The 26,302-nt window shown below is 31.4% G+C and overlaps 1 protein-coding gene across 1 annotated transcript in view; it reads left to right on the forward strand.

Annotated features, from left to right (window-relative positions):
• Window positions 1–18,157, forward strand: part of LOC123657333 — a 172,288-nt gene extending 154,131 nt beyond the window's left edge. The window contains exons 4-17 of the mRNA XM_045592900.1: window positions 6,708–6,783; window positions 7,767–7,859; window positions 9,586–9,647; window positions 10,608–10,679; window positions 11,170–11,307; window positions 13,005–13,070; window positions 13,170–13,361; window positions 13,483–13,702; window positions 14,168–14,423; window positions 14,511–14,679; window positions 14,929–15,144; window positions 15,276–15,442; window positions 15,579–17,376; window positions 17,946–18,157. Coding sequence (XP_045448856.1) covers window positions 6,708–6,783; window positions 7,767–7,859; window positions 9,586–9,647; window positions 10,608–10,679; window positions 11,170–11,307; window positions 13,005–13,070; window positions 13,170–13,361; window positions 13,483–13,702; window positions 14,168–14,423; window positions 14,511–14,679; window positions 14,929–15,144; window positions 15,276–15,442; window positions 15,579–17,370 — 3,519 coding nt within the window. The 3' untranslated portion in view covers window positions 17,371–17,376; window positions 17,946–18,157. The remainder of the gene's footprint in view (window positions 1–6,707; window positions 6,784–7,766; window positions 7,860–9,585; window positions 9,648–10,607; window positions 10,680–11,169; window positions 11,308–13,004; window positions 13,071–13,169; window positions 13,362–13,482; window positions 13,703–14,167; window positions 14,424–14,510; window positions 14,680–14,928; window positions 15,145–15,275; window positions 15,443–15,578; window positions 17,377–17,945) is intronic.
• Window positions 18,158–26,302: the final 8,145 nt, after the last annotated feature.

The raw sequence follows: 26,302 nt of genomic DNA on the forward strand, positions 1-26,302 counted from the left end.
TGATATCATGCCAGCGACGAGCGACTAACGCAGCATGACTGCAGGTAACCACGTCGTGATGCAATTAGCATTGAGTTACACATGTTTTGAGCTGTTTTAAAGTACGTGTAATTTATATCTACTTTAATATTTAAATATACAAGCACTTTAATTTTGTCAAAAATACGGAATTACTGAAAAAATACTTTTTGAATTATTGAATTATTTTAACATTAAAACTAACGAAATAATACTAAAAATAAATAAAAATTGAGAGTAATTTTATACATTTTTGATCACTAAATAAGCTTTTTATAACAGATGACAATCGTAAGATACCTAAGAGCGTTATGCCCCACATTCGCCCTATTTTCTGTTTATTCTTTGTCACCATTCCATTGTGTTCGAGAGCAAAACAAACACGGGTCTCAAAGCTGACTTAGTTTTCAAGTTCAAGCCACATTCGTGTCACCTCTTGTTTAACTTTCCTTGAATACTTCAACTAGTAAAGTTGGTTACATACAAACTCAAGGAATTACCTATAAAATGTTACATTTTCGATTTACATCAAACATCAATTTAAAGTTATACCTATTCCAATTACATTATTAAATATAAATCTAATTTTGTCTCAATATCAGAAATGTACAATATTAATTATCAACGATAAATATAAAATATAGACTTAAGTAATACTTATACTTATTCTTTTAATTGTTATATCTGTACATGTTATTGTTAATATGTCTTGGTACAAAACTTACATGACCTTACTTATTGTTCATATGATAGTTAAAATCTGACAAAGTGAATAATTAGTTACATGCATAAATGTTAAACGTTTTTTTTTTTATCTCATCTGGTTTACCTTGCGTTATTATGTTGACATATAATACCGACATTGGCATTCAAGATAAACGTTACAAGGACTTATTCTGTCTTTGAAGACAAGAAGATATATTTAGAACAAACATGGGAAAGAGACCTATGCCCCAGCAGTGGGATATTACAAGTTGAAGCGTAAGCGTATTATTTACTGCGGTGAAACAAAAGTTTAGTCATTAAAAATATTAGGATTTAGATTAAGGATTATGATGAAAACATTTGTTTTATTTTATTTTTTTCCAGTCATTTGTTGCATTCATTTGTTTTCGTAAGAACTAAAATTATATATTGAAAAAACTAATTGTTTTTCAAAGTATAACAAACAATAAAAATGATTGGTGATAAATATAATATTTTTACGTTCGTTTGGTAAAATAATTTAGCACTAATTGCACATTTAATATTTAAATACAATGGCATTACGAAAATAAGTATACAATTCAGAGAAATAAAAAAGCTTTTAAGCTTTTTATTTAACTCTATACAAATAATTCACTGAATACAAAAAATGTGATTTGTTATTTAGTTTAGCTAGTTTTTGATGGATGACTCATACCAATTACGTAAGCATTTGAAGGTTTTCTGTTGGAAAAATTATTTCCATTTATTTCATTCATGTACCCTCATGTCATTGCAGACATACAAATCATTGTTTAGAAACAATTATTAAGTTTATAATTAATTGGTCCGTATAGTCTTTTTCGATTTGCTCTTTACATTTTTCTTTATTTTTCAGTATGAAATCATTAAATCTATGTTAAAACTTAAGGCGGATTCGAAAGTCCTGTGACTGAAAGTTTCGTTTAAAATTAATCTTTTCAAAGTACGGAATCGAAGACCCGAGTGGTCGGCGTCGGCAGCGCTCATTTGAATTACGTCTCACTCCGCCTTTTGTAGTCAACTTCATTTAGGAAAGTTAAAAGTAGAAAAAAATCTTTTATTTTGACTTATCAAAGAAATCGAAAGATGCATTGTTGGACTGGTAACAAGTTGCACGGCTTTGATTACATTAAGAGTTCTAATACCACTGAAGATAGGGAGCCGATTGGATTTTAGCAATTACTTTTCATCTTTCCGATTCTTAAAATCAAATGAAATATCAAATTAACATTCCTTTTATTTACATTAAAAAATCTTGAATGTTTAATATATTAACAGAAATGTTTGGCCACTCGTTTTGTTATTATTTATTTGTTTTCTGAATTTCGAAACTCATTACATTTAGTTTCCTAAAAATGTTATTACAATGTTTCTTTGCTTTGTAAACAACGCCATGTCTCCGTGTCGAGGGCAACAAGTGTTCAACAAATATCTTGTTTTGCAATGTATGCATCTCTAAATTGTATTTGCTTTTTGAAGTATTTCATACTCGATAGTATTCCAAAATTTTCATATGCATCTACTAAAATAAGAACTATCGAAAATTGTTATCATTAATCTCTAAGAACGATATTATTTCGACTAAAATGAATATAATAATATATAAATTTTGATTTGTAACTAGCATACGAGTAGAATAACTTAAATAAAATGAGATAAAATGACAATAATTAAAATTAATGATTCCTTTTGTATTAGCTATAATTACTGCCGCTATAAACTTATTGTGCTTTTAGATGAAAACTTCACTTTTGCTTTTCAGACTAAGCCTTCAATTACATCAAGACGGATTGCAAACTATGCCAAATGTTGCATGGATATATACAAAACTATAGAACAAATACAATTCTTTTTACTAAATCAAAGCAAGATAAAGTAAGGTATTAAAACATACTGAGACAAGATTTAGTCAAAAATTGCGTAATTTGAACGACTTTAAAGTACGTATATGGCTTAATCATTCACAGTTCAATTTATTTTGCTGTCATAATTAAAACTGATTTAAAAGTAATTAATGGAATATTTATTTAATTTATTGGTGATAAATATAACGATTATTTATAAATTGATTGTCGATGTAGCTTACTAAACTATAATCACAAAAAACCCAGCTAATATATAGTATTACGTATATAAATCGTTTAGTAGAAAAACAACGTTTTCGTAAAATGACAATTAATAATTAATAATATTACTATTTTTTTTATTAAAAGTAATTAATATGTCGTACAGACGTTAAAACAATTATTCATATTTAGCATGTATTCTTTAATAAATTTTCATTGATGCCAAAAAAAATTGAAAAATTTAGAAAACGAGTGTTGTATTTTTATAATGACCGATATACATATCCTTCATTGTGAGCTATTGTATATTATTTTATATATGTATATTATGTGTAATTGTACAAAAGTACTTGTACTGATTTTTACACTTCTAGAAATCGTTATGTAATACGAAAATTATAATTCATAAATTTTAGGTCATTGTCAAATAAATTATCCAGAAAAAGGAGATTTATGAAATAGAAAAAACTAAATATGAATCTTGTTCGTACGTCAGATACACATAAAAAAATTCGTACGCGTGCCTAAAACATTAGGCATGGTATGAAGGGGTCCCGTCACGAAGTCTACCCGAGGCAATTTGGTACCAAATGTCGTTTGCTACGTGCCCCACAAATAAAGAGGATGGAATAAAGCCGCCTGTATTACTTTAGGAGCTGTTAGTTCACAATGCGCCGTATCTTATATTGTGTATGCAAAAGGAAAACGAATTTGTTATTTCAAACTGGTTTTCCTTATTCGAGGCTTTTGATTTGTTTGTTTTGTTAAATAGTAATGAATAAAATTATTTTGTTTATTTTAATGTGATTGCTTGCTTTTACTTATGAAAAAAATATGTTATGGAGTAAAATTGAAACAGTTTTTGCTTCACTGATTTCTTTCAAAATAAAATCATCATAATTCTAGAGAAAAAAAAAGTTTAAATATAGGCAAATGTTAAAAGTGAAAACAGAAAATTAATGTTTAAATGTGAACTCATATTTATATTGATAAAACATTAATTTTCCATCACGTGTCTCTAAGCTCTTACTTAATTTTTATAAGTGCACCACTATTTTCAATTCCAGTTTCCTATAAAAGTAGAAACTATCTAAAGCTTAGATATTAAATGCAGATACAAAAATTTATAACGAAGTAAATATATCATATTCAAATGAATATATAGGTGATATGAAATCGAAAATACAATTATAGGTATCTGTTTGTATATAATGCTGTCATTTTATGAAATAGTTTAGAACAAAATCAAATTTGATGACCTTGCGATAAAAAAAGGTTGGAAAGGACTGATAGACAGTATTGGTATTTTAAAATGTACGCCCAATCCTCCTGAAATATTACTTTCTACCCGCCCCAACTGAGGAGCCATACATTACTGTCACCGTAGAAAATTGGTCTACCGAAACATGAATATGACCGATAACCAAAAAAGCTATTTCTATACTGTCTTTACTTATTCAGTAAAGGGAATTGAGACACCTTATTCAGTAACGGAAATTAATATAATAAATAATTGCACCGCGTTGGCGTAATGGTCACAGCTATGGATTGTAGCTGTTGCGCTGGCGGTTGTGGGTTCGATCCCCGCACATGACAAACAGGTGTTTGCCGTGGTTTAGGTGTTTGTGCAGTCCCTGTGGGTCTCCCCACCGTGCCTCGGAGAGCAAGTTAAACCGTCGGTCCCGGTTGTTATCATCTACGCCTGATAGCGATCGTTACTCATAGTAGGGAATATCCAATCCGCCAACCCGCATTGGAGCAGCGTGGTGGATTAAACTCTGATCCTTCCCCTAAATGGAGAAAGAGGCCTATGCCCAGTAGTGGGATATTACCATTACCATAAATTATCTTTTTTTATGGATGTGTACATTCAGAATCAATACTCTCCGATTGAGATGTGACCATGTACGAACATATTAGCATGAAATAGAAATAGGATATTTAATACTGAATATATCCTTTGTAAAATATATTTAAAATTGAACCAATTTTTTTATAAATATGTCGTATGCCATGAAAAATTTATTCATTAATCAATTACACTTATATCAAGGCTACCACGAATTTGAAAAGTAGGTTCTGCAGAAAAAGTGGCAAGAAACTCAACATTAACTTGTTTTTAAAGGCCAACATAATACTCAATCATTAAATATTTTGTCAAACATGTTGCATGAAAAATATTTGGTTTTCGAAAATAAACATTTTTCATTTTCTTGATCTCAGTTCAACTTGAAGATAAGATCAGATTCATATGTACCCTGAAGATGACTGTCAGAAAGCATCAGTATAAATGTGACGCAGACATTAGGAGTCACAACGTCGTAAAACACATTAGCACGTAGTTACCCCTCGACGCCCCAATATTCGGGTAAAAGAGTAAATGCAATGGCTGTTTGTAATGTGCCATATCCTGCGGATTAGGACGGAAACTGTCTTCATTTATCATTTATGTTATAAACTCTCTACGGTAAAAAAATATTGTATTTCTTACTTAAAAATCAGGATAAACGTTATCTGTTCAAAGTGTCTTATTTATTGTATCGGTACTAACGGAAAATTATTTTTATTAATAGTATTTGAAATAAAGAATTACAAAGAGTGTCTTGTTTTAGTATTTCAATTTTTTTTTTTATCATAACATAGAAATTTTAAAGAAAAAACTTTTAATATCTGTACTTAAACTTTGATACAATTTTACATTCGTAGCTACGTAAACTAATTTATAAACTTATTTTCATTTCGTTTTTAGATCAAACAAGTTTTTTAATAAACTCAAATATTCAAACAAGCGTAGGTATGCTAGTAAAAATGTAAATCAAAAACTAAAAATAAAATCTAGTTTATTAAAACCTGTTTTATTTTACGTATTACTTTTTTCGTACCTACAACATGTCACGTTCTTGTTTCTTCTTGTTCTGTTTTAATTCACTCTTAATCGTTTTCAATCCTTTTATTAGTCGATATACTCAAACAAAACTCTAAGCTAAATACCTATTCACACGATATAATCCCAACCAGTGTAAGAATTGCGTCCTTTTGGAGTAAACGGTTTCTGAAGAAGTAGCTTTGAGCAATATTTATAATGGAATGCCGCTAGTACCGGCAGTTGCCGCACCTAACGAGGTTGCAGCATCCTTGAGAGGCCACATTCCTATACATCTATTTACGGTCTAAGTCCCCATTTTCTTCTCGATTGCAAATTAACGTTCAAATGAAAAAGTGGTCCGGTTACACGTTCGTCCCAATTTTTCTCATACTCCTTTGTTTAAGTGTCGAATAATGTTTCTAAATGAAGTAAAATGAATGTTTCTCGTCGTTTTTGTCTACGTTTAAAAAGAAAATATTGCAATGTTACAATCTACATTTTGTAGTATCACTTTAAAAATGAAAAAATATGACTCAAGCTGCGAATAAAAAATTGTTACGTTTATGGACCTAATGTAGTGTTAATAAGAGTAGCATAAAATTGGTTTAAGCGTTTTCACTCTGGAAGATTTGATGTCAAAGATGCATTTTGCTCTGGTCACCCAATTACGAATAAACGTGAATACATTTTTGAAAAAGTGGAGCTAGATCGACATTCGAGTAGTTACGCTTACGATACAGCTGAAGATCTGAGAATTGAACACAATCAACAAATGTTGTTGTACACTGGATTAATTTTTGTATGCGCATACTATTAGGCTAAAAAACTAGGTAAAAGTATAGATAATAATTAATTTATAAGATTTTAAATGTTGAATCTTAGCTCTTAAAAAATTGTAAGTAGTATTTATTAGTGAGTACTTATCCTATTTTTATCCGAAAAATATATTTATATGATATATACGTTACTATATTATATTATTTAGTGCTTGGTACTTTATGTTTTTTAATATAAACTTTTATTTGTTTCAGAATATCTTGGATAAATTCAACCCTGGCGCTCGGCAAATGATAACAGCTGGTAAAGCCTATTTAAAGGCTTTACACGGTAAGAATCTTCAATATTCTTAACAGATAAAGTTCATAAAAAACATTTTCAAACGATATAAAAACTCATTTAAAGTACCTATAAAAAGTGAGGATTAGGTTTATATATTTTTTTATGTATTATTAACGAAATACAACGTTCACGTTCTATATTTGTTGTAAAATTTATAAAGGAAAGTATCATACGAATAATAAATCGAGAAACAAGTGATGTCATCAAATTAATTCAAGATGACGCGTATTCAGTAATACGGAGACAATTAATTTATATACCGTAAGCCAAATGGGTGCATCTATATGCAAAACCTCAGTTGCGCTTGTTTGGCTACGAAACTAGGGCGTAGTTGGTGCCAAATTGTCTCTGTTGGCTTATCTAGCGTATTATACTCGACGCTAGACGCAATAAACTTTGCCATTGTGTACGACGATGTATTACTCTTGATACTTGTTTTCCGCTACTTTCAAGAGTGCACGCTTGAGTCTATTGACATTTTTTAAACTGATCAGACGTTGAATGTTCTATACCTACTATATTTTGTTTATCAGAGTCAAGTGCTCTCAACGGTTTATGTAGCAGATGGCAATTGAGAATTTATATCCTCGCTTTTGCAGACAGTAAAGTAATTTCGGTCATAACTTTTAAACGATTTTTCAACAATTTCGATTGAGTACACCTAAAAATTACATTAACAGCAAAAGGGGCGTTTTAAGACAAGTAGTTTTATAAGACGCTTCTTTTGAAAATAAAAATAAAACATTCTTGTCATTGTCATAATTTTTGATATAATAAAAAATAATAATACCTACTTTCTTCTTAGTAGCTTATAAAGCCAACTAAGAATAAATAAAATTTATATTAAAGCTAAAAGACGTAAAGATTTCAATCTGGCGCTCGAAATGTCTATTCGATTCGCCTGCGTATCTCTAGTTATATTGTTATTGAAATATCTATGAACCTGTGATTGTTATTCAATTTTGTACCAGGCGCGGCGGCTGCGTCTCGAATGTATGTAGACGCGGTCGGCAAGCTCGGGAGGCAAGCTCAGCAAGGCACGTGGGGAGGATGTGCCGATATCGGTAAATACAGTTTTATTTTAGTTATACTCATATTCACATATTTCACCTGAAACGTAGTAGCGTTGTGATTGAAACTATATAAAAGACAAGCTTCTATTAAATTACAATAGACTGGTATATAGTACATAAACCTATTGCATATTCCACTAGCCTATTGGTGCAGTTTGTAGTCTGGATGCTTTCTGCTCCACGGATTGCGGGTTCAATTCCCGCCTGAGTCGAGGTGTATTAATTCTATGTATATTTATAAAAAATAACACAAGCATTAAGTTGCTTACCATAGACGATCGTGTGTGTAAAAAAATGTAGAGAAATATCAACAATTGATAAATAATAATAACCACAATATTTTCTAGTTTTATCTATAGTGTTATACGTATTTATTTTTCATACATTTACACAAATTTATAATATTTTCTTAAAAATATTTTACATTCACCCTACACAATTATGAATTTTAGCGTACATGTCGTACAGGAAAAATAAAATAATAATATTTGTTGTAGTTTTAAATATAAAACTGTAAACTTACCTTCTGTATTTGAAACGTGTCAAATGTTTTGAAATGATCTATGTAGACTACGCTGAAAACAACAGGTCCTATGAACATTTCAGTATTATTATCTAATATGAAATTTACAAAAAACTTACATCTTATATTTTCTTTAGATATTTTTATAACAACACAATTATTTATATTTGTGTTCAAATCAACAATTTTCTTTTTATTAATTAACCAATCTACCTAAACATTGTTCTAAATTAAAACATATCTACTGTTAATACTTGGCAATATTTCATACTTTTTTTGAGTGTGTATTGCATATTTGCCTTTACCTCGTTGAAAGAGGATAGTTTGATTTTATTTAAGAAAATAAATAGCGAAAAACATATTATGCTTGATTTACCTTCTCGTACCTGGTAAACAAACTTTTTCATAGATAATACAAAGCTGTAGTTTTTATTAATTGCGGTATATGTAATAAAACCATGTTAATGACTATTAATAATAATTATTCCAACTTCTCGAACAGATGCCAACACAACTTTGCTTTAATTACATTATAAGTTGTAAAACAGAATGTTCAAACACAGTTCAAGGCCTTAGTATGATAGGCTTCGAGTTTTTAAGCCGTAATAGAAATATAATAACGTAAGTGATGTCTCAATTTTGGTCAACGACTTTGAAATTTTGTTATAAACACATTAAATTATTAACTCGAACTGGAATTTACTACACTTAATAAAAATCACTTGATAACTTGCAACATGCGCATTATTATTATTGTTCAATCAATAAATTAAGATAAACTTTGTAACATATATTTTTTTTCAATTTCATACGATGTATAATAACAACGTTTTGCACTTGAATATTATTTATATTGATAGAGATCTTTGTGCAATTTGAAACTATATTCATTAGTAATGTCCTTGGAAAGACAATAGGAATGAACTATTGATGAGGTATGAAAAAAAAAGTTTTGAAATTAATAATAATACGGTTTTTGTCATTATTTAATTATTTTATTTGTTGTATTTATCGTAATACATATCACGAAAGTATACTTATTTAATTATTTATTATAAAAATATTATTAGAATATTTACATTTATTTTTTATTTTATATAACGATACAAATACTAACTTTTAACTTCGATAGAATAATGACGTTTGTCAAATATTTAGTAAATAATTATATTTTATACTTGTATATTTTTACAGGAACTGCTCTCATGAAGGTAGTGGAGGTGTATCGGGAAATTCAGGACCAGCAAATGAATATTGTAAGTAAGATGAAATAGGTCGACATAGACTTAGTTAAACTAGCTGACTCAACAGATATTGTCCTGCTGAGTGCATGAAATTGCAATAGTTATAACGTTTTTAAAAAAAATTAAATTTACTGTATATTTTCCTGAATTTTTCATTCAGTATGAACCTTCTACAATGTATTAGAAAAAATAAAATATATGCAAAAAGGGGTTAGTAAATCATTTAGTAATTCACTTTTATATAAATTGTAGATAAAATGTGACAAACAAAATAAATAAATGTAATATAAAATGCAAAGAACAGTAAAGAGTCCAGTTTCATAAAATTTGACGGATATCTGTAAAGAAATATATAATATACGAATATACCTTATTTTTGTAAGTCTTTTCATCCATTTTATCCACCATCCCTGTACGTGTTTTAGCACAGACCATAACGTTTGCAACGCCACCTCGTAAACTATCCGTCGGGTACTACACGTTTCTCCATATACATTTTTCGATAACTCAAAACCAGTATTTTGTGGTTTAAAACATGTACTCTGAAGTCCAGCCAAGGTTTCCAAAAATAAAAGTGTTTTACATGAATGTAGCATTTCCTATTTCTATTTATTTAAAAAGCCTATATTAATTTGTCATTTCTATATTTTTTATAAAAAAAAAAACATATTCAATCGTAAAATCTAGGAACTACTTATTCTAAAAGTTGAAAAAAGAATATAGAGTCTTTTTATAAAAATATATACTTCTTTTAATTTATGCAAAGAAGAAATCATACAAATCAAAATTTTGGTATTTCAAATGAAAAGAGAAGGAGATTTAATTTACGCTATATTAAAACGTTAAAATTCAAAACAAATCTTTAGTTTCTGTAACGAAATATGTACTCTATTAAGGCTGATTTAATATATGTATAATACAATAAATTTCACTTGTCTGAAAGTTATCTAATATCTAAATTGTTTGTTACAGCTGAAAGCATTTTACGTAGATTTGTTGGTCCCCTTGGAGACTAATCTCGAAAAAGATACTAAGGTCGTTCAGGTTTGTATCAAACATATATCTCTTTAGGTTTTATAAAAAAAAAGTTAGGCTGTGTAGAAATTAATAGTTATATTGTGTTTCTATTTTTACTTACATTACATTAATTTTTTTGACAAGGTGTTTTTAATCATCAATATAAAAATAGCAATTTAAGTTCGCGAACTGTCAATTATTATGTTACCTATACAGAGGTCACGTCTACGCAAATAACATTGTTATCTTAATTGTCATCGATACATTTATTTTACCAATAATATTAGTACTTACGCAACAACAACACGAGAGTACATTTATATGAATAAATCACTTGAATTTCCTTGAAATGAATTGGTTAACCATTCACATTGAACAAACTAACTTTGAAAGACACCGACTGTTACACGCATAATACAACAAAATATTTAATATTAACAAAGAATTCATTTTTTTTAAATCCCAGTCCCACATATAATTAAATGCACTACATACTAAAATAGTGTCATATTTACAGTCAGAACAAAAAAGGTTCTTGCAACAACATAAGCTTCGTTCTGAGAGCTACAGCAAGGCGGCCGCTACTATCAAGAAGCAAAGGAAAAAGAAAACAAATGTAACAAAGGTTGGTTCAGCGATGGATAAGGAGATGAAGGTAGATCAATTGTTTATTAGACTTTATATTTTAACTATGCAGGTTTTTTTCATAGTATAAAACAATCTACTGGATTACCTCGGAATGTTTTTGATTAAGGCAAAGTTAGCAATCGTTGAAGAAAATTTTAATCCTAGAGTGAGCTGTCAAGTATTAAAATGCTACAAGTGTTAGTTGTGTCTTCTGCAAGTATAAGTATATTATAGTATTTTCTAGCCTATCTCGAGTAATGTACTTATACTACAGCTGCATCATGGTTTAGGGGACGATTGTAACATGTACAACTATGGAAGCTGCTATATAGTGCGATCATACGCTCCTGATTGGCAGCTCATTGACAATGTACGGATTAGCTGATGGTTCTAAGTGCTAACATCTATTATCAAATGTAATATCTTAATATCTGGGACACATTCATATGTTTTCTAATAATTATTAATTTAATGATATCGTTATTTTAATTATATACATACTAGCATACGTTAGGTGTTGTTAAGGTGCAACGATATGTTACCTATTTCATAAGACCTTTATTTACAACACACAGTTTGACAAACTTTTAATGTATAATTAATTGTTCAACGCAACAAAATTTTAGTTTTTACTACTTCAATGTTTATTTTCTTCTTTTCAGTACATCGAAACAAAAGTTTTAAACTTTAAGTATTTTTTATATTAAATAATATTCGATTTGTACAATTTTTAAACAATCTTTCATAAAAAATTTGAGACTATTCAAATTAAATAGTTATTGATCAAACACAAAGCCATCCATATCATTAATCTATATCTATACAAATAAATAAAATAGAAGTGTCTGTTTGTAATATTAAAATAACCGCATTTTACTAAATGGATATGGATGTACACACGGTAGATATACCAAAATAACACACAACACAATTTTACAATTTTTGTCAGTCTGTCTGTTTGTTCCGGCTAATCTTTGAAACGACAGGACCGATTTTGACGGGACCTTCACTGGCAGATAGCTAATGTAATAAGGAGTAGCTTGGACTACTTTTATTTTCGAAATTTATTTATTTTGTAGCTGTGAGAACTTAACAATATTTTTTTATAATTCTTCGATGACTAAGCCGCGGGCACAGCTTGTATTTGAATAAATATTAAACAATAACTAAAATTGAAGAAGCGATATTACACAAATTTAGGATAACTTTATAATTTCATATACATGTGAATAATTTTTTTCCCCTAAAAACAGCAAACAGGTTCTTTATAATTATTAAACGGTTTTATATACTTAATAAGATTTTTATTTAAGTATTACCTTACGACTATAATTTTAGTTTCGCAGTCTTTAAAGTTAATGAGTAAAATAACGAAAATTAATCGGTCCTATTCATAGCAATTAATTTTACGTATAATAAAAGACAATATTATCAACACAAATTTTCTTTGTAATTTATCACATTGAGCTCAGACGTGAAATTATATTAGCCTCTTAGAGAAGTTTCTAAGGTTGTTTTCGTAACAATACCTCTCTCCAAACAGATAATTGGAATCATAACTTTGCGAAGAATTTGACGTAAATATCTCACTTGAACCGCTTCACAACTTGTCAAGAACTTTCCGTAACTAAAATTAATAAATTGATTCCTCGTAGTACAAACAACTCAATCGATTATTACCGTTGTCAATAAATATCATGTTTATTAAATTTTAATCTCTTTCAGAGTATGCAAATTTTGGAAGAGGAAAAAACTAAACTAGATGCATTTTGCGAGCAAAGCTTAAAGAATGTAAGTCGAGATTTCTATTTCTTTTTTTTTAAATATATATTAAATTTTACGTTTAAATCATTCAAAATTAACTTTGTTATTGATTTTTTTTATGTCTAGGCAATGACACAAGAACGTCGACGTTATGGATTTGTTCTTGAGCGGCAGTGCTCACTTGCTAAACATTGGCTTGCATACCATACAGCAGGTGCGACAGCCTATAACAGCGGCTTAGATGAATGGCTCGAAGTGTCACGAACTCGAGAATACTTGCCGTCAAATGTGGAGGCTATGTTTGTCAGCAGAATGAGGGTATGTGATAAAGTAAAAACTACTATTCATATAAGTTATTATTAATTGATTGGGTTTACGAATTTCTATTTTGCCAGTAGGATATAAATTTTATTAATATATTTTAAATATTATTTTTCAGCAAGTGACATTTTGGGCAGATGAAGATGTTTATGCCAGTCCAAGGAATGGTGATGATGATGACAGCGCATCAGTTGGATCAGCGTTGCGAAAGACAAGATCAGTAGATGCTTCATGTTTAGATGTTAGGTCTATTGCTGACCTAGGATCTCCTACCCAAGGATTATCCAGAGCTAAATCTGATTTAAACTTACAAGCAAGTCTACATAACACAGATCAAGGTATAGTATTCATAAATGTAGTCGTAAACTACACTTTACAGATTGCTGCGAGTGCCCAAGACCGACTAATTTAATAATATGAATAAAAATTAAATGAAATATACTCCTTACTCGTAAAGTATTAATATCTATCATGAAGAAAACCCAAATGAAATTATTTTCTATTTTTTTTCTTTATTAGTAATCTGTCTATTTTAACAACACTTCATGCAACATTCCAATCTATATTTTAAATACATTTTTATTTATTTTTGTTGTCGAGTAATTTAAATTGCGGGTTATTGTTTGAATGTAATTTATTCATTCCACACATAAAGGCAATAGAAAATCTTCAGAAGTCGTCGTAAATTTTAGCTTTTAAACTTACTTTGCTTATTTATATTATAAAAATTATAAATTATTTATGTTTTATAAACTTAGTATTCATGTTTTTGCATCATAAAATAACAATATTTTTGCCCGTAGATATAGACATTCGTACAAAGAATCGTCCATCTTCTCTTGCCCCACCAACTTGCACATCTCGTGACCCACCACTAGCCAGAGCTCTGTATGCATACGCAGCAGCTGGAGATAATCAGCTTAGCTTCCAACAGGGAGATATTTTGGCTTTACTTGGAGATAGAACAAAGGGATGGCAGTATGGAGAAAACTTGCGTACACATAGTGCTGGCTGGTTCCCATTAGCCTACACTGAACCGATCATCAATGAAGAGACTGGGTAAAAAACTCTATTTAAGATGTCAAGTCTATATAAGAAATTATGAAATATTTCTAGTTAAATAAACAAGTGATATGATAATTGCAGAAGTAATTCACCTGCTCGTTGGAGTTGTGCTCAAACTCCGAGTGAGACACCACCACCGGCACCAATTTCTCACACACAAGTCTCTTCTAACACTGGAACACCTCACGTGCACTCTCATCCTCCAACGCGAATGTTTGGAGATACTGTTACCGCTCATCACATTACTAAGGTATTCATTCGACGTATAACTTTAACAAATACGTATTCTTTCACGCTAAAAGTACTGACTCGTTTGCAATTAATTTTGTATGCACGATAGCTTTCGCCCTAAAATAAAACATACCATATTTTTCTACCTGAACCTCCCACATCATCGTGAAATATTTAAATCACTTTTGTGTACTCTATACGCAACAACCTATTTTTAATAATTAACATAAGTTAATCCTAATTACTAAACAAGTAACTTAATTCACAGGGACGCCTCGCTAATAGTTCACCTGGTTTACCACCCACTTTGCCAGCTCCATCTCCAAGTGCTCTCAGTACATCAGCTAGTGCCAACTTTCATCCAACACCAATTCCAGCAACATCTGGGCCAATTAAGAATTCTACTTCAGCTGCCAGCTTTACTACCCATGCTGTTATTGAAACAAGAACATTTGGACCTCAAACACTTCCCCTGCGTTCACAGGTAAATAGAATTGCCTGTTTATTTCAAAACTTAAGATTTAATTTTAAATATAGTATGTGAATTACATACAGGTATCCTTTCTTACACTTGATTACCCTTTCTTCTTGTTAAAATATTGCTGTATATTTCAGGTGGCTCAGAAATCAGTACCAGCTAAAACTGTAGTTTCAGCTGTAGGTGCTGTTGGCAATGTCTCGTTACACAGCTCTAATGACTCCGGTTTCTCGAATGAACCACCCCCGCAACCTGATGTGGATTACAGCGATGAAGAAGCACAAAGACATCGTATTCCAATCAGGTACTTCATAAAAGCTAAGCTAAGCTAAGCTTTTAAATATATTGCTTGAATGTTATTTTATTTTTTATTTTTTCTTTTATGTTTAGTAGAAATGCTAGATTATTTTTATTTAATTTGCTAATTATTATTTTTGTAGTAAATCTGCTCAACAAAACCTCGAAAACAAAGCGTATCTATTGAAAACCCAAAGTCTTAAACGAGGACCGAAACTTCGTAATACAAATAATGGATATCTTACTGATGATCAACAACTGCTGTTGCGAAACATGTTAGACATGGATAAGGATTCTCAAAAAATAAAAAGAACTAAATCGTTCTGGAAGTTCGGTCGAACAACACAAGAAGAGATTATGGAAGGTATGTCTCTTTGGCAACACAGAGATATCGTTGATACAGTACCAGAATATAAGAAAAAACTTTTTGTTAAATTAAAAAAGGAATTAAGACCGGCTCCAGACATTCCTGAGCCTAAAAATCCAAATACATCTGATAAACCTACAACAATCGATAACCCTGTATCCCGACAGCAAGAAACAATTGACAGAAAAGATATCAAGGTAAACAATGGCATAAGACAAGCAAGAAGCTTAGGATCTATACAAAGTGAGGAACGAGCGGAAAAGGAGCGAAAAGGAAATATGAATTATCACCAAAATCAAACAATGAATAAAAAAAGTTTCTCTGAAAAATCTATCGCTGAAGAAAAACATGATGACTTTGTACCTCGGAACGAGTCTCGCCACTCGGATTTAACTAATACAAGTACTATTAAAACTAACTTTGAAAATAGTTTCTACAACGATGAAAATGGAGATGGGTTTGTTATGAAAACAGTAAAACGACGAGAAATATTGCAGCGATACGACAACGACAGTAATTCTGATAATAATTCCGTCGCTTCTAGTACAGACCCATATGATTGCATTATAGTAGATGATCACATGACTTCTAAAAAACAACAGGAACTTGACAGACGTCGAAAAGCACAAATGCTAGATAACGAAATTAAGAACAACAAGGAAACTGCATATATGCCAGAATTTGAAGAAATAGAGGTGACACCTATCAAACCTCATGTAAGAGCCACGTTATCATCAGATAAGTCAAAAAAATCTTCACAAGAAAAGTCACCACCAAAAGTCATGGAATTTAAAACTTTTAAAGATACTTCAAAAGAAATAAAAACTTTTTCTGCGTCATCTGAAACATTGAAATACAAAGATAATGACCCACCCACTGATCGTTATGGTATACCCATAGAACGAAATAATAATGAAATCCGAAGCGACGAAGGATATGATGAACAGGATGAAGGTACGCTCAAATATAAAAAGCGTGCAAGTGAAGAAAAACTGAGAAAACTTAACCATGAAAATGGTAATAACAAAGAATATCCGCAAGCCGAACTAAGAAATCAAAAGAAGGACCCAAGAGCTTACGAAACATCAGAACCAAGAATCGATTATTCTTTAGATAGACGTCATGCACGAAAAGAGTTCATTGACTCAAAGAACCGTGAAAACAGGACAAGAAACAGAACGCATAGAAGTTACGATGATAGCTCACTGCCTTATAATGGCCGAAGAGAAGAAAGATACTACGAATCGAACATATCATACTTCAGTGATCAAGAAAGGCGGGTTTCAAGGTATGATTATGAAACAGATTCGAAGAAAGCTGAAAAATCAAAGATGAGACAAGAAGAAGCTAGACTAGAAGCAAGGCGCCTTATGGATCGCAGAAGTGAAGCTCCGTACAGTGAATCTGATGATCAAAAGTTCAATGAAGCATTGAAACAACAACGACCGCAGCTGCTACCTCGTACTAAACTACTTAAGCGTTCGGTAGATGGTAATGAATTACCAGAAGATGGTCATACATTTGGACCTTGGTACGACTTGTGGGGTCGCGAAACAATGTACAAGTAGATTCAGGTTTGATTTATTATAATATCGGTTTTATTGTAGTGGCTAACTTGTTTAAAGTTTTAGTCGATTTTAATAATATTCTTGTAGTATTATGCTTTTTTTCTTGCACTTTTTGTAGATTTTATAATACTCTAGAACTTTAATTTACACTGATATCTCTTGTCCTGTCAAATAAACTTTACTTTTCTTTTAGCGTTAGTGATATTTTATTTTGCTTACTTTTGTACATTTTTTTGTTGTTGTTAATGTTAACTTACAGGTTAGGGGCACAATACATTTACTAGGTTTTTATACAATCTATATTATTATAACAAAGAATTACTGACTAAGTCGATTGTATTGTTATTATTATATGTTTAATTCGTGAAGATTTGCTTTTGTAAATTGCAAGTGTCGATTTTACAACGAGAGAATAAGTACCTGTGCAATAAATTGGTACTTTTGTTACTTATTTTTTATCCATAAATTGATTCCATAATAATTATTATTAAGAGGAAATTTGCGTTATAACGTGGTATAAAATATCATCAATTTTTATTGTAGTGCCAAAAATTATATAATCTTTTTTCACCCAGGCCGCAGCAATTTGCAACTGTGAAACTAAGAAAGGCGTTAACAAACGACCGGTCATCGCCTGCCATTGAATAATTTCTTAGATGTTTAATATTATTATTATTTTGTTAAATATATATTATATTATGTAAAATAGAAACACCATGTATTTTGTACAGTTAAATATTATTATAGTTTAAGAAAGAATTATATCACAATTTTTATAATAATTAAACTTTGTTTTATTTGCCAAAACGAAACAAGTAGTTACCAATTCAAAATACTTTTGTGAAGATATAAATGAATAATGCTGCTACAATTGAGTAAAAATACATATATTTTTTTTTAATATTTTTATATTAAGACAAATTTTCCTCGTGGCAGTAACGAGAAACAGGTATTGTCGATGTCAGTTGGTCCCGTGAGAATGTTCCATGATTTGTTACGCCTGTTTCCGTAGGGTATCATTCACAACATTGCTACCTCAAGATGTTATCCCTACACATAAACATATAAATAAGCTAATATACAATAACATAATATGTGAACCGATGTTATTAATTACTTCTATATTAGGTTACGTCTTAAAAGTAACTGAGAATTAAATATAAATGACGACAGTGGTCAAGCTGCTATGAGAATCTACAAAAAAAGTAAAACAGAAAAAAAATTACAATCAACTTCAAATTTAATTAGATAAAATGTAAACGTGGCAATAAATATTGAGATATCATGAAACTTAAACCCATACTTTTCGACTACTAAGCTTTTTTGCTCTAATATTAAACTTTTTTTTAGTCATTTACATAGAGTTGATATAATATTACGATCATTTTTTTTTATAAAAGAGTAATGTGTAATTAGTAAATGCATGTCACTATATTGACTATTATCTTAAAAATGCTTTTCTTGTTATTATGAATCTTAATTTTCTCTTTCTTATCACAAAACCAACATTATTTATAAGATTTCTTTGTAGTAAAAGCCAAAAGGAATTATATATTAAAAAAATATAATTGTGTTTGTTCGCAAACGTAAAAAAACCGACTTCAATTACATCGACGAGTAATACAACATAGACGAAGTATAGTCAAGTAACTACGCGTTATCTAAGACTAATCAAAAATTAGTTATCAGATCGCGATAAAATTTATTGTGACCACATGATCAACATCAGCTTTTGATTAAATTAAAAATTATCAAAATCGGTACACCCAGTAAAAAGTTATTGAGGATTTTCGAGAGTTTCCCTCGATTTCTCTGGGATCCCATCATCAGATATCCCCTTTCCAACAAAAAAAGAATTATCAAAATCGGTACATCCAGTAGAAAGTTATGCGGTATAATACAACGTAGATCGACGAAAAAAGCGTCAAGTAAAAACGCATTATTAGATATAACTCAAAAAGTTATTGTTAGTTCTCACATAAATTTAAATGGAACCAAATGACACACACCACCTTTCGATTAAAAGAAAATTTGTCGAAATCGCTCCACCCAGTCAAAAGTTCTGAAGTAACATAAATTAAAAAAAATGCAGTCGAATTGAGAACCTCTTCCTATTTTGGAAGTCGGTTAAAAATTAGGATAATGCTTGTATGATTTCTACGATTGTGGCTCTATTCTGTACTATAGAATACAAAAAGTCAAAAAATGTAAATATTATATCATATCATTAGTACTAAAACCGTAAAAGTCCTCCTTTATAGTTTAGTAAAAATAATATCAAAGTATTCTTAATATAATTCACGTTCAAGTTTAACTAAGAATAAGTTCTCGTGAATTCGAAAATAGATTCAGAGCGACGAAGTTACTGTCCTTGTTATTAAGTCCTGTTAAGTTTGCCGTGAACTTTGTCCGACGACATAGTGGAATAGATGTATACATACAGTTCTGCATATTGTAGAACTAGGTACATGTTTGCCGTCACGAATGTGATACAACAATAACTACCTTCGACTTCTCAAATATATATAATAATGCATACATAATACAGAGGTAATTAAAATTATTATTTTTATTAAAAAAAATTATAAATAGATATTATTGTATAAACGTACCTATTATTTTTCATCACTTCAGTATTACTTATCGCAGTACTTATCGCAGTCCACTGCTGAACATAGGCCTCCACAAACTCGGATCAAGTTCACTCGGATCAAGGATCGAAATCATATGTGTTGCCCACAGTCACGCTGGGCAGGCTGGTTGGTGACCGCAGGCAGGGCTGGCTTTGTCGGATCGAAGACGCTGCTGCCCGTCTTCGGCATGTGTATTTTAAAGCCAGTAGTTGGACGGTTATCCCGCCATCGGTCGACTTTTTCAGTTCCAAGGTGGTGGTGTAACAGTGTTATCCCTTAGTCGCCTCTTGCGACACCCACGGGAAGAGAGGGGGTGGCTATATTCTATACTACCATAACCACATGGCATTACATTATTTTTTACAGCTATGAAGCAAAACAGTGCTTAAATAGTTATAGTAAGTAGTAAAAAGTTCAGAATTTATTATTTAGTAAATTCTTTTTGCAGTAATAGTAAAATACCATCCCAGTACTAACTAACTAAGCAGAACTCCAAATCTTTTTACAAATTGATCACGTTAAGATTCACAGAGTGCCACATATTAAAATGCTTAGGGTTTTCCATAAAAGGAGTGAGCTGAGAGCAAAGGAACAGAAATTATATCTTTCAGGAAGCTTGACACAGACTCGACCCTTCAAAAGGACCGTTTCAAAGGCAAGTTGAATAGCTTTGTCGGATTACTTCAATATTTAAATAAATTCTGTAACATAAAATAAAAACTATTAGGAATACGGTTAAGCTACCTATATATTAATACATGAAGCACAAACTTTGTACCTACGCCTTTTTACGAAAATTGCGCGGACGGAGGAGTATGAAATTTCGTACACTTATAGTTTATATAAAGTAATGCAGAAGGCTATTTTTTTTAAATCATACATAAAATTATATTGAATCAATAAAAAAATATTACGCATACTACCATGTATTTGACTCTTTTGTTGATTTTCAGTCTGAAGTCAAATTCATAAATTTAATAATTGTGTTTGCTCGCAAACGAAAAAAAAACCGACTTCAATTACATCGAAGAGTAATACAACGTAGATCGACGAAAAAATAGTAATACTTTGTTCGTATTCCATATAACGCGACATTATAAAATTGTAGAATTATATAATGTTCTACTGTTATTTCTAACATTTTGTTAGCGATTGTAGGCAGAAATTTCATAAAAGGCCCGTCGTCGATTCGCGCGAAGCGCTGACATCGCTTATTACGGCGGGTTTTTTAGTTGAAGCGGATTTATATTGAATTACGGTTTATGTCTTTTTTATTAAAAATATGTAATGTTCATGTTTTCACACAGCTCCGATGCACGACTGGAGTTTACCCCTTCAAATCAACTATCTAAATAGGCACAAAAAGGCTTACTAGTCTAAGAAATATATTATTACTATATCAAATTGTAAATAAATGAATGCAATAACGCCACCTATCGGAACCTAATTGCGTTATTAGAAAACGTCTGAACGCCATCTCTAACAAGGTCATTCGTTCAGTATATTTTACTGTTCAATTTTTTCATTCCGGGGCCTTAAATGAAAATCGATTCTTAAGGAGAAAACTCCAAAAACAGTCAAGTAAATACGCCATATCAGATATAGCTCAAAAAGTTCGAGTCAAATCTCAATTATATTTAAATAGGACCACATGACAAGCACCACCTATCGATTAAAAAAAGAATCATCGATATCGGTCCACCCAGTAAAATAGTAATGAGGTTAATATAACGTTGGTCGACGTAAAATAGCCAAGTAAATACCCAGTATTAGCGATAACTCAAAAATTAAAAGCTCAAATATATTTATAACGAATAAACTGCTACTTTCTACTCTAGTGGAATATTGTAATTTGATCGATAGTGAACGAAGTAATTTCATTACATTTTGATAGATGGCGTTGTGGCAAAGTATTGAACATGACCACAGTCGTCTTAACATCGTCATGTAAATACGTGTCATCAAAGATTACTCAAAAATTGCTCATTATATCTCAATCATATTTAAAACGGACGACATGACAAGTATTAGCTTTTGATTTATACAAAAAAGATCAAAATCAGTGCACCCAGTAAAAAGATATAACGTATAATACAACGTAGGGTGACGAAAAAACCGTCAAGTAAATACGCAATATTAGATATAACTCACAAATTACGAATCAAATCTCAATTAAATTTGAATGGGACCACGTGACGAATAGTAGCTTTTAATTTATATAAGAAACGTCAAAATCGGTGCACCCAGTAAAAAGTTATGAGGTATAATACAACGTAAGGTGACGAAAATAATGTCAAGTAAATACGCGTTATCAAAGATTAATCAAAAAGTAGTTATCAGATCTCGATAAAATTTATATGTGACCACATGATAAACATCAGCTTTCGATTAAAGTAAAAATTATCAAAATCAATACACCCAGTAAAAAGTTATTGCGGATTTTCAAGAGTTTCTCTCGATTTCTCTGGGATCCCATCATCAGATCCTGGTTTCCTTATCATGGTACTAAACTAGGGATATCCCCTTTCCAACAAAAAAAGAATTATTAAAATCGGTTCACCCAGTAGAAAGTTATGTGGTATAATACAACGTAGGTCGACGAAAAAAGCGTCAAGTAAAAACGCATTATTAGATATAATTCGAAAAGTAGTTGTTAGATCTCAAATAAATTTAAATGGGACCAATCGGCACACACCACCTTTCGATTAAAACAAAATTTGTCGAAATCGGTCTACCTGGTCAAAAGTTCTGATGTAACATACATAAAAAAAAAAAAAAAAAAAAAAAAAAAAATACAATCGAATTGAGAACCTCCTCCTTTTTTTGGAAGTCGGTTAAAAAAAGGTTCTTTATTTTCACTGTTTTTTTTATTTAAAATTTTAATTATGGTTGAATTTCAAACACTGGGCGACTACCAGTTGTTTAAAATTAAAATAATTATTTATTATACTGATAAATATATATGTTAGCTAATATTGAAACAAAGTAATACATTACATTACAGACGCCGCGTTGGCGCAACGGTTACGGCCATGGATTGTACCTGTTGCGCTGGCGATTGCGGGTTCGATCCCCGCACATGACAAACATTTGTATTGGCCATACAGGTGTTTGCCGTGGTCTCTGTGTTTGTGCAGTCCTTGTGGGTCTCCCCACCGTGCCTCGGAGAGCACGTTAAGCCGTCGGTCCCGGTTGTTATCATGTACACCTGATAGCGATCGTTACTCATAGTAGGGAATATATCCGCCAACCCGCACTGGAGCAGCGTATTGGATTAAGCTCTGATCCTTTTCCTACATGGAGAAAGAGGCCTATAGTAGTGGGATATTACAGGCTGAAGCAAAATACATTTCATAGCTTTCGGATCTGTTTATCATGTTGACATGTATGTGGCATCTTTATTATACTAGCGACCCGCCCCGGCTTCGCACGGTTGCAAAAACTATCAATGTTCCTCTATTATATTATGCATGTATTATACATATAAACCTTCCTCTTTAATCACTCCATCTATTAAAAAAACGCATCAAAATCCGTTGCGTAATTTTAAAGATTTAAGCATACATGGGGACATAGGGACATAGGGATATAGAGACAGAGAAAGCGACTTTGTTTTATACTATGTAGTCACTACAGATCCGGTTCAACTTCACACACGAATCTACTATGATGACATTAAACAACTACGTATATTGGTTGATTGATTGAATCAGCAAACAAGATCCCAGGGTCAAAGCTAAATCCTCCTCGTAGCTCCACTGCGGGTTCGTGGATTATATTTCTATTATGTATAATAGTGTTAGTATTCGTAGCAGTCTTAGCAAAAAATGTTAAATATATTCATTTGAGAACTTGACTTGCTTGACTACGACATCAGTAGTAACGTCACGTGCGGTTTATGCACTAGGCCTTTTTAAATTTTTAAGCAGAACACTAATTTTTTCAATGCTATCTGGCAATGCTTGTATACTCATTATATAGTTCATTATTTCAACTAGGTATTTAGATATATAGATAGATAGAAGCGACAAAATAAAGGATCGTAACGTAATGGTGACAACCAAAATTCTTACAAAGACGACTATCGATATAAAAATCAATTTGCAGTGCAAATCGAGCGAGGAGACCAATGCTTTCCAAGTCATCGCTTCCCTTGAAGCGCCTTGGCCCGGAAAATCCACAATTTTACAAAAAACATACTCCAACTTTTAAACTGCGACACACGTCACTGATGCGTCGAATGGAACGAGAATTTCATTTGAATCGCACTGTGTACCTACGCTGAATGTTGAAAATCTGATGCGTGAAACATAAAACATTTCGAGTAAACTTTAACCACGTTAAATGCCAGAGGGTTTTATAATTGTAAAAAATATATATGTGTGTATTTTAATTCACCAGTATTAAGCACTATAAGTTTATGTAAAACACTGAGTGATATTTTCTGTATTTTGAATAATTATCGGACTTTATTTTATCACGCTGCTTTGTATCATCTATATCTTAATTGCTGAAACGGAAATGCATCGGGGATTGCTCATATTTAATCCCCTAATTTTTTTCGAAGTAAATTGATATATTCTGTTGACAGGATCGTTTTAGCCCATTTGTATAATATTATGAGAACTAATTCTCAGATGAGCAATGCGATAGGAGAAATCTCTTGTAGATTATTATCAACTTAAGATTATTTGACACTTCAAATTGCAAGGCCAGCTTTCGAGGATTAATTTATATCTAGTGAAAATATATAAATAAGCGAGTGTAAATCCTTACTTCCCTAAGTACTGAGTTTATCTGTGTGTTCTGTAAGTAAATAAATAAGTACGTTCTCATTATCATTAGAATTTGCTTCTTCCTAGAACTTTGATAAACGTTCTTTAGTTATCTTTCAGTGAATACAGTTAGAATTTACATTTTCTTCTTTGTTTTTAAAATAAATAAAAAACTATCTTGTTTGACTTTTACTTCAGCTTGCGCAAAAAGGTTTTTTCATACGGTTACAACTTTAAATACTTTCGTATATTTAGTAATACCACAAAGTTCTTAAATTAGCACAGACAGCTTGGTCCGTGGTTACAGTTAGACACTACAACCAACAGAAAAACAAAATTCTACAACTCTAATGTCCCGTCGGGAGCTGAGAATGTGAATAAAAGGTCATTTACAAAAGCGCAGTGAAAACATGTCCAAGGAAATTGCTTTTAAGTCGCTGCCTCGTGTCAAATTAATTACGTAAAACTTTTGTCCTGAATACCAGATTGTTTTTTTTTTTGTACAATTATAAAAAGCATTAAAGTTTCGTAAATAGAAAAACAGATGGCTTTCTAAATCGTTTACAAACTTGAATAGCAAATAAAAAGTGATCAATCTTAGTCGATAGCTTCAATTATTCTGTAAGGTTTCATCGATACATTTTAAATTGTTGGATAACCGTGACGTGGTATATTGTGGCCGCGCTAGACATAATCCAAATGATAAGCGGACGGGCAATTTGGCAGCGGCGAGCGGTCTCTATCACAGTGATGCCAACATTGCCAACCCGCACGGCTACATGCTACTGCCCACCATTTTAGTTGCCCTAATTTATGTTAAACGCCATTATAAGCGACACATTGTTTAACATTTGTAGCAAGAATTGCACTTGCAATTTTTGTGTGTTAACATTCTCATGATGGTCATTTGATATTAAGCATATGAGAGTATTTTTTAATTGTTTTTATTGTATCTACAAACAGCACAACATCATATTCTATTTGAAAACATTTCTTTTTTTTTTCTCTCTTTTGTTTCTATAGATTTGTTATAATATATTGCACGCCCCCGGGAGTGTTTTACTCTCACAAAATGAAAAATACGGCAAGCGCTTATTCTTTAATCTCTATATTTTTATCATCATTTTCATCATTTCAGCCTATCACAGTCTACTGCTGGACATAGGCCTCCAAAAGTTCACGCCAAAAATAGCGTGAACTCATGTGTTTTGCCCGCTGGGCAAGCAGGTTGGTGACCGCAGGGCTGGCTTTGTCGCGCCGAAGACGCTGGTGCCCGTCTTCGGCCGGTGTATTTCAAAACCAGCGGTAGATGTTTATCCCGCCATCGGTCGGCTTTTTAAGTTCCAAGGTGGTAACGGAATTGTGTTATCCCTTAGTCGTCTTTTACGACACCCACGGGAAGAGAGGGGGCATTCTTTAGTGCCGTAGCCACACAGCACTATTATTATTATATTTTTATAACAATACATTTATATAGTATGAAAGCACACTTTATACAGGATAAATATCAAACTATAAATTAAA

Source organism: Melitaea cinxia, chromosome 10, assembly GCF_905220565.1.
Source record: "Melitaea cinxia chromosome 10, ilMelCinx1.1, whole genome shotgun sequence".
Taxonomy (NCBI): Eukaryota; Metazoa; Arthropoda; class Insecta; order Lepidoptera; family Nymphalidae; genus Melitaea; species Melitaea cinxia.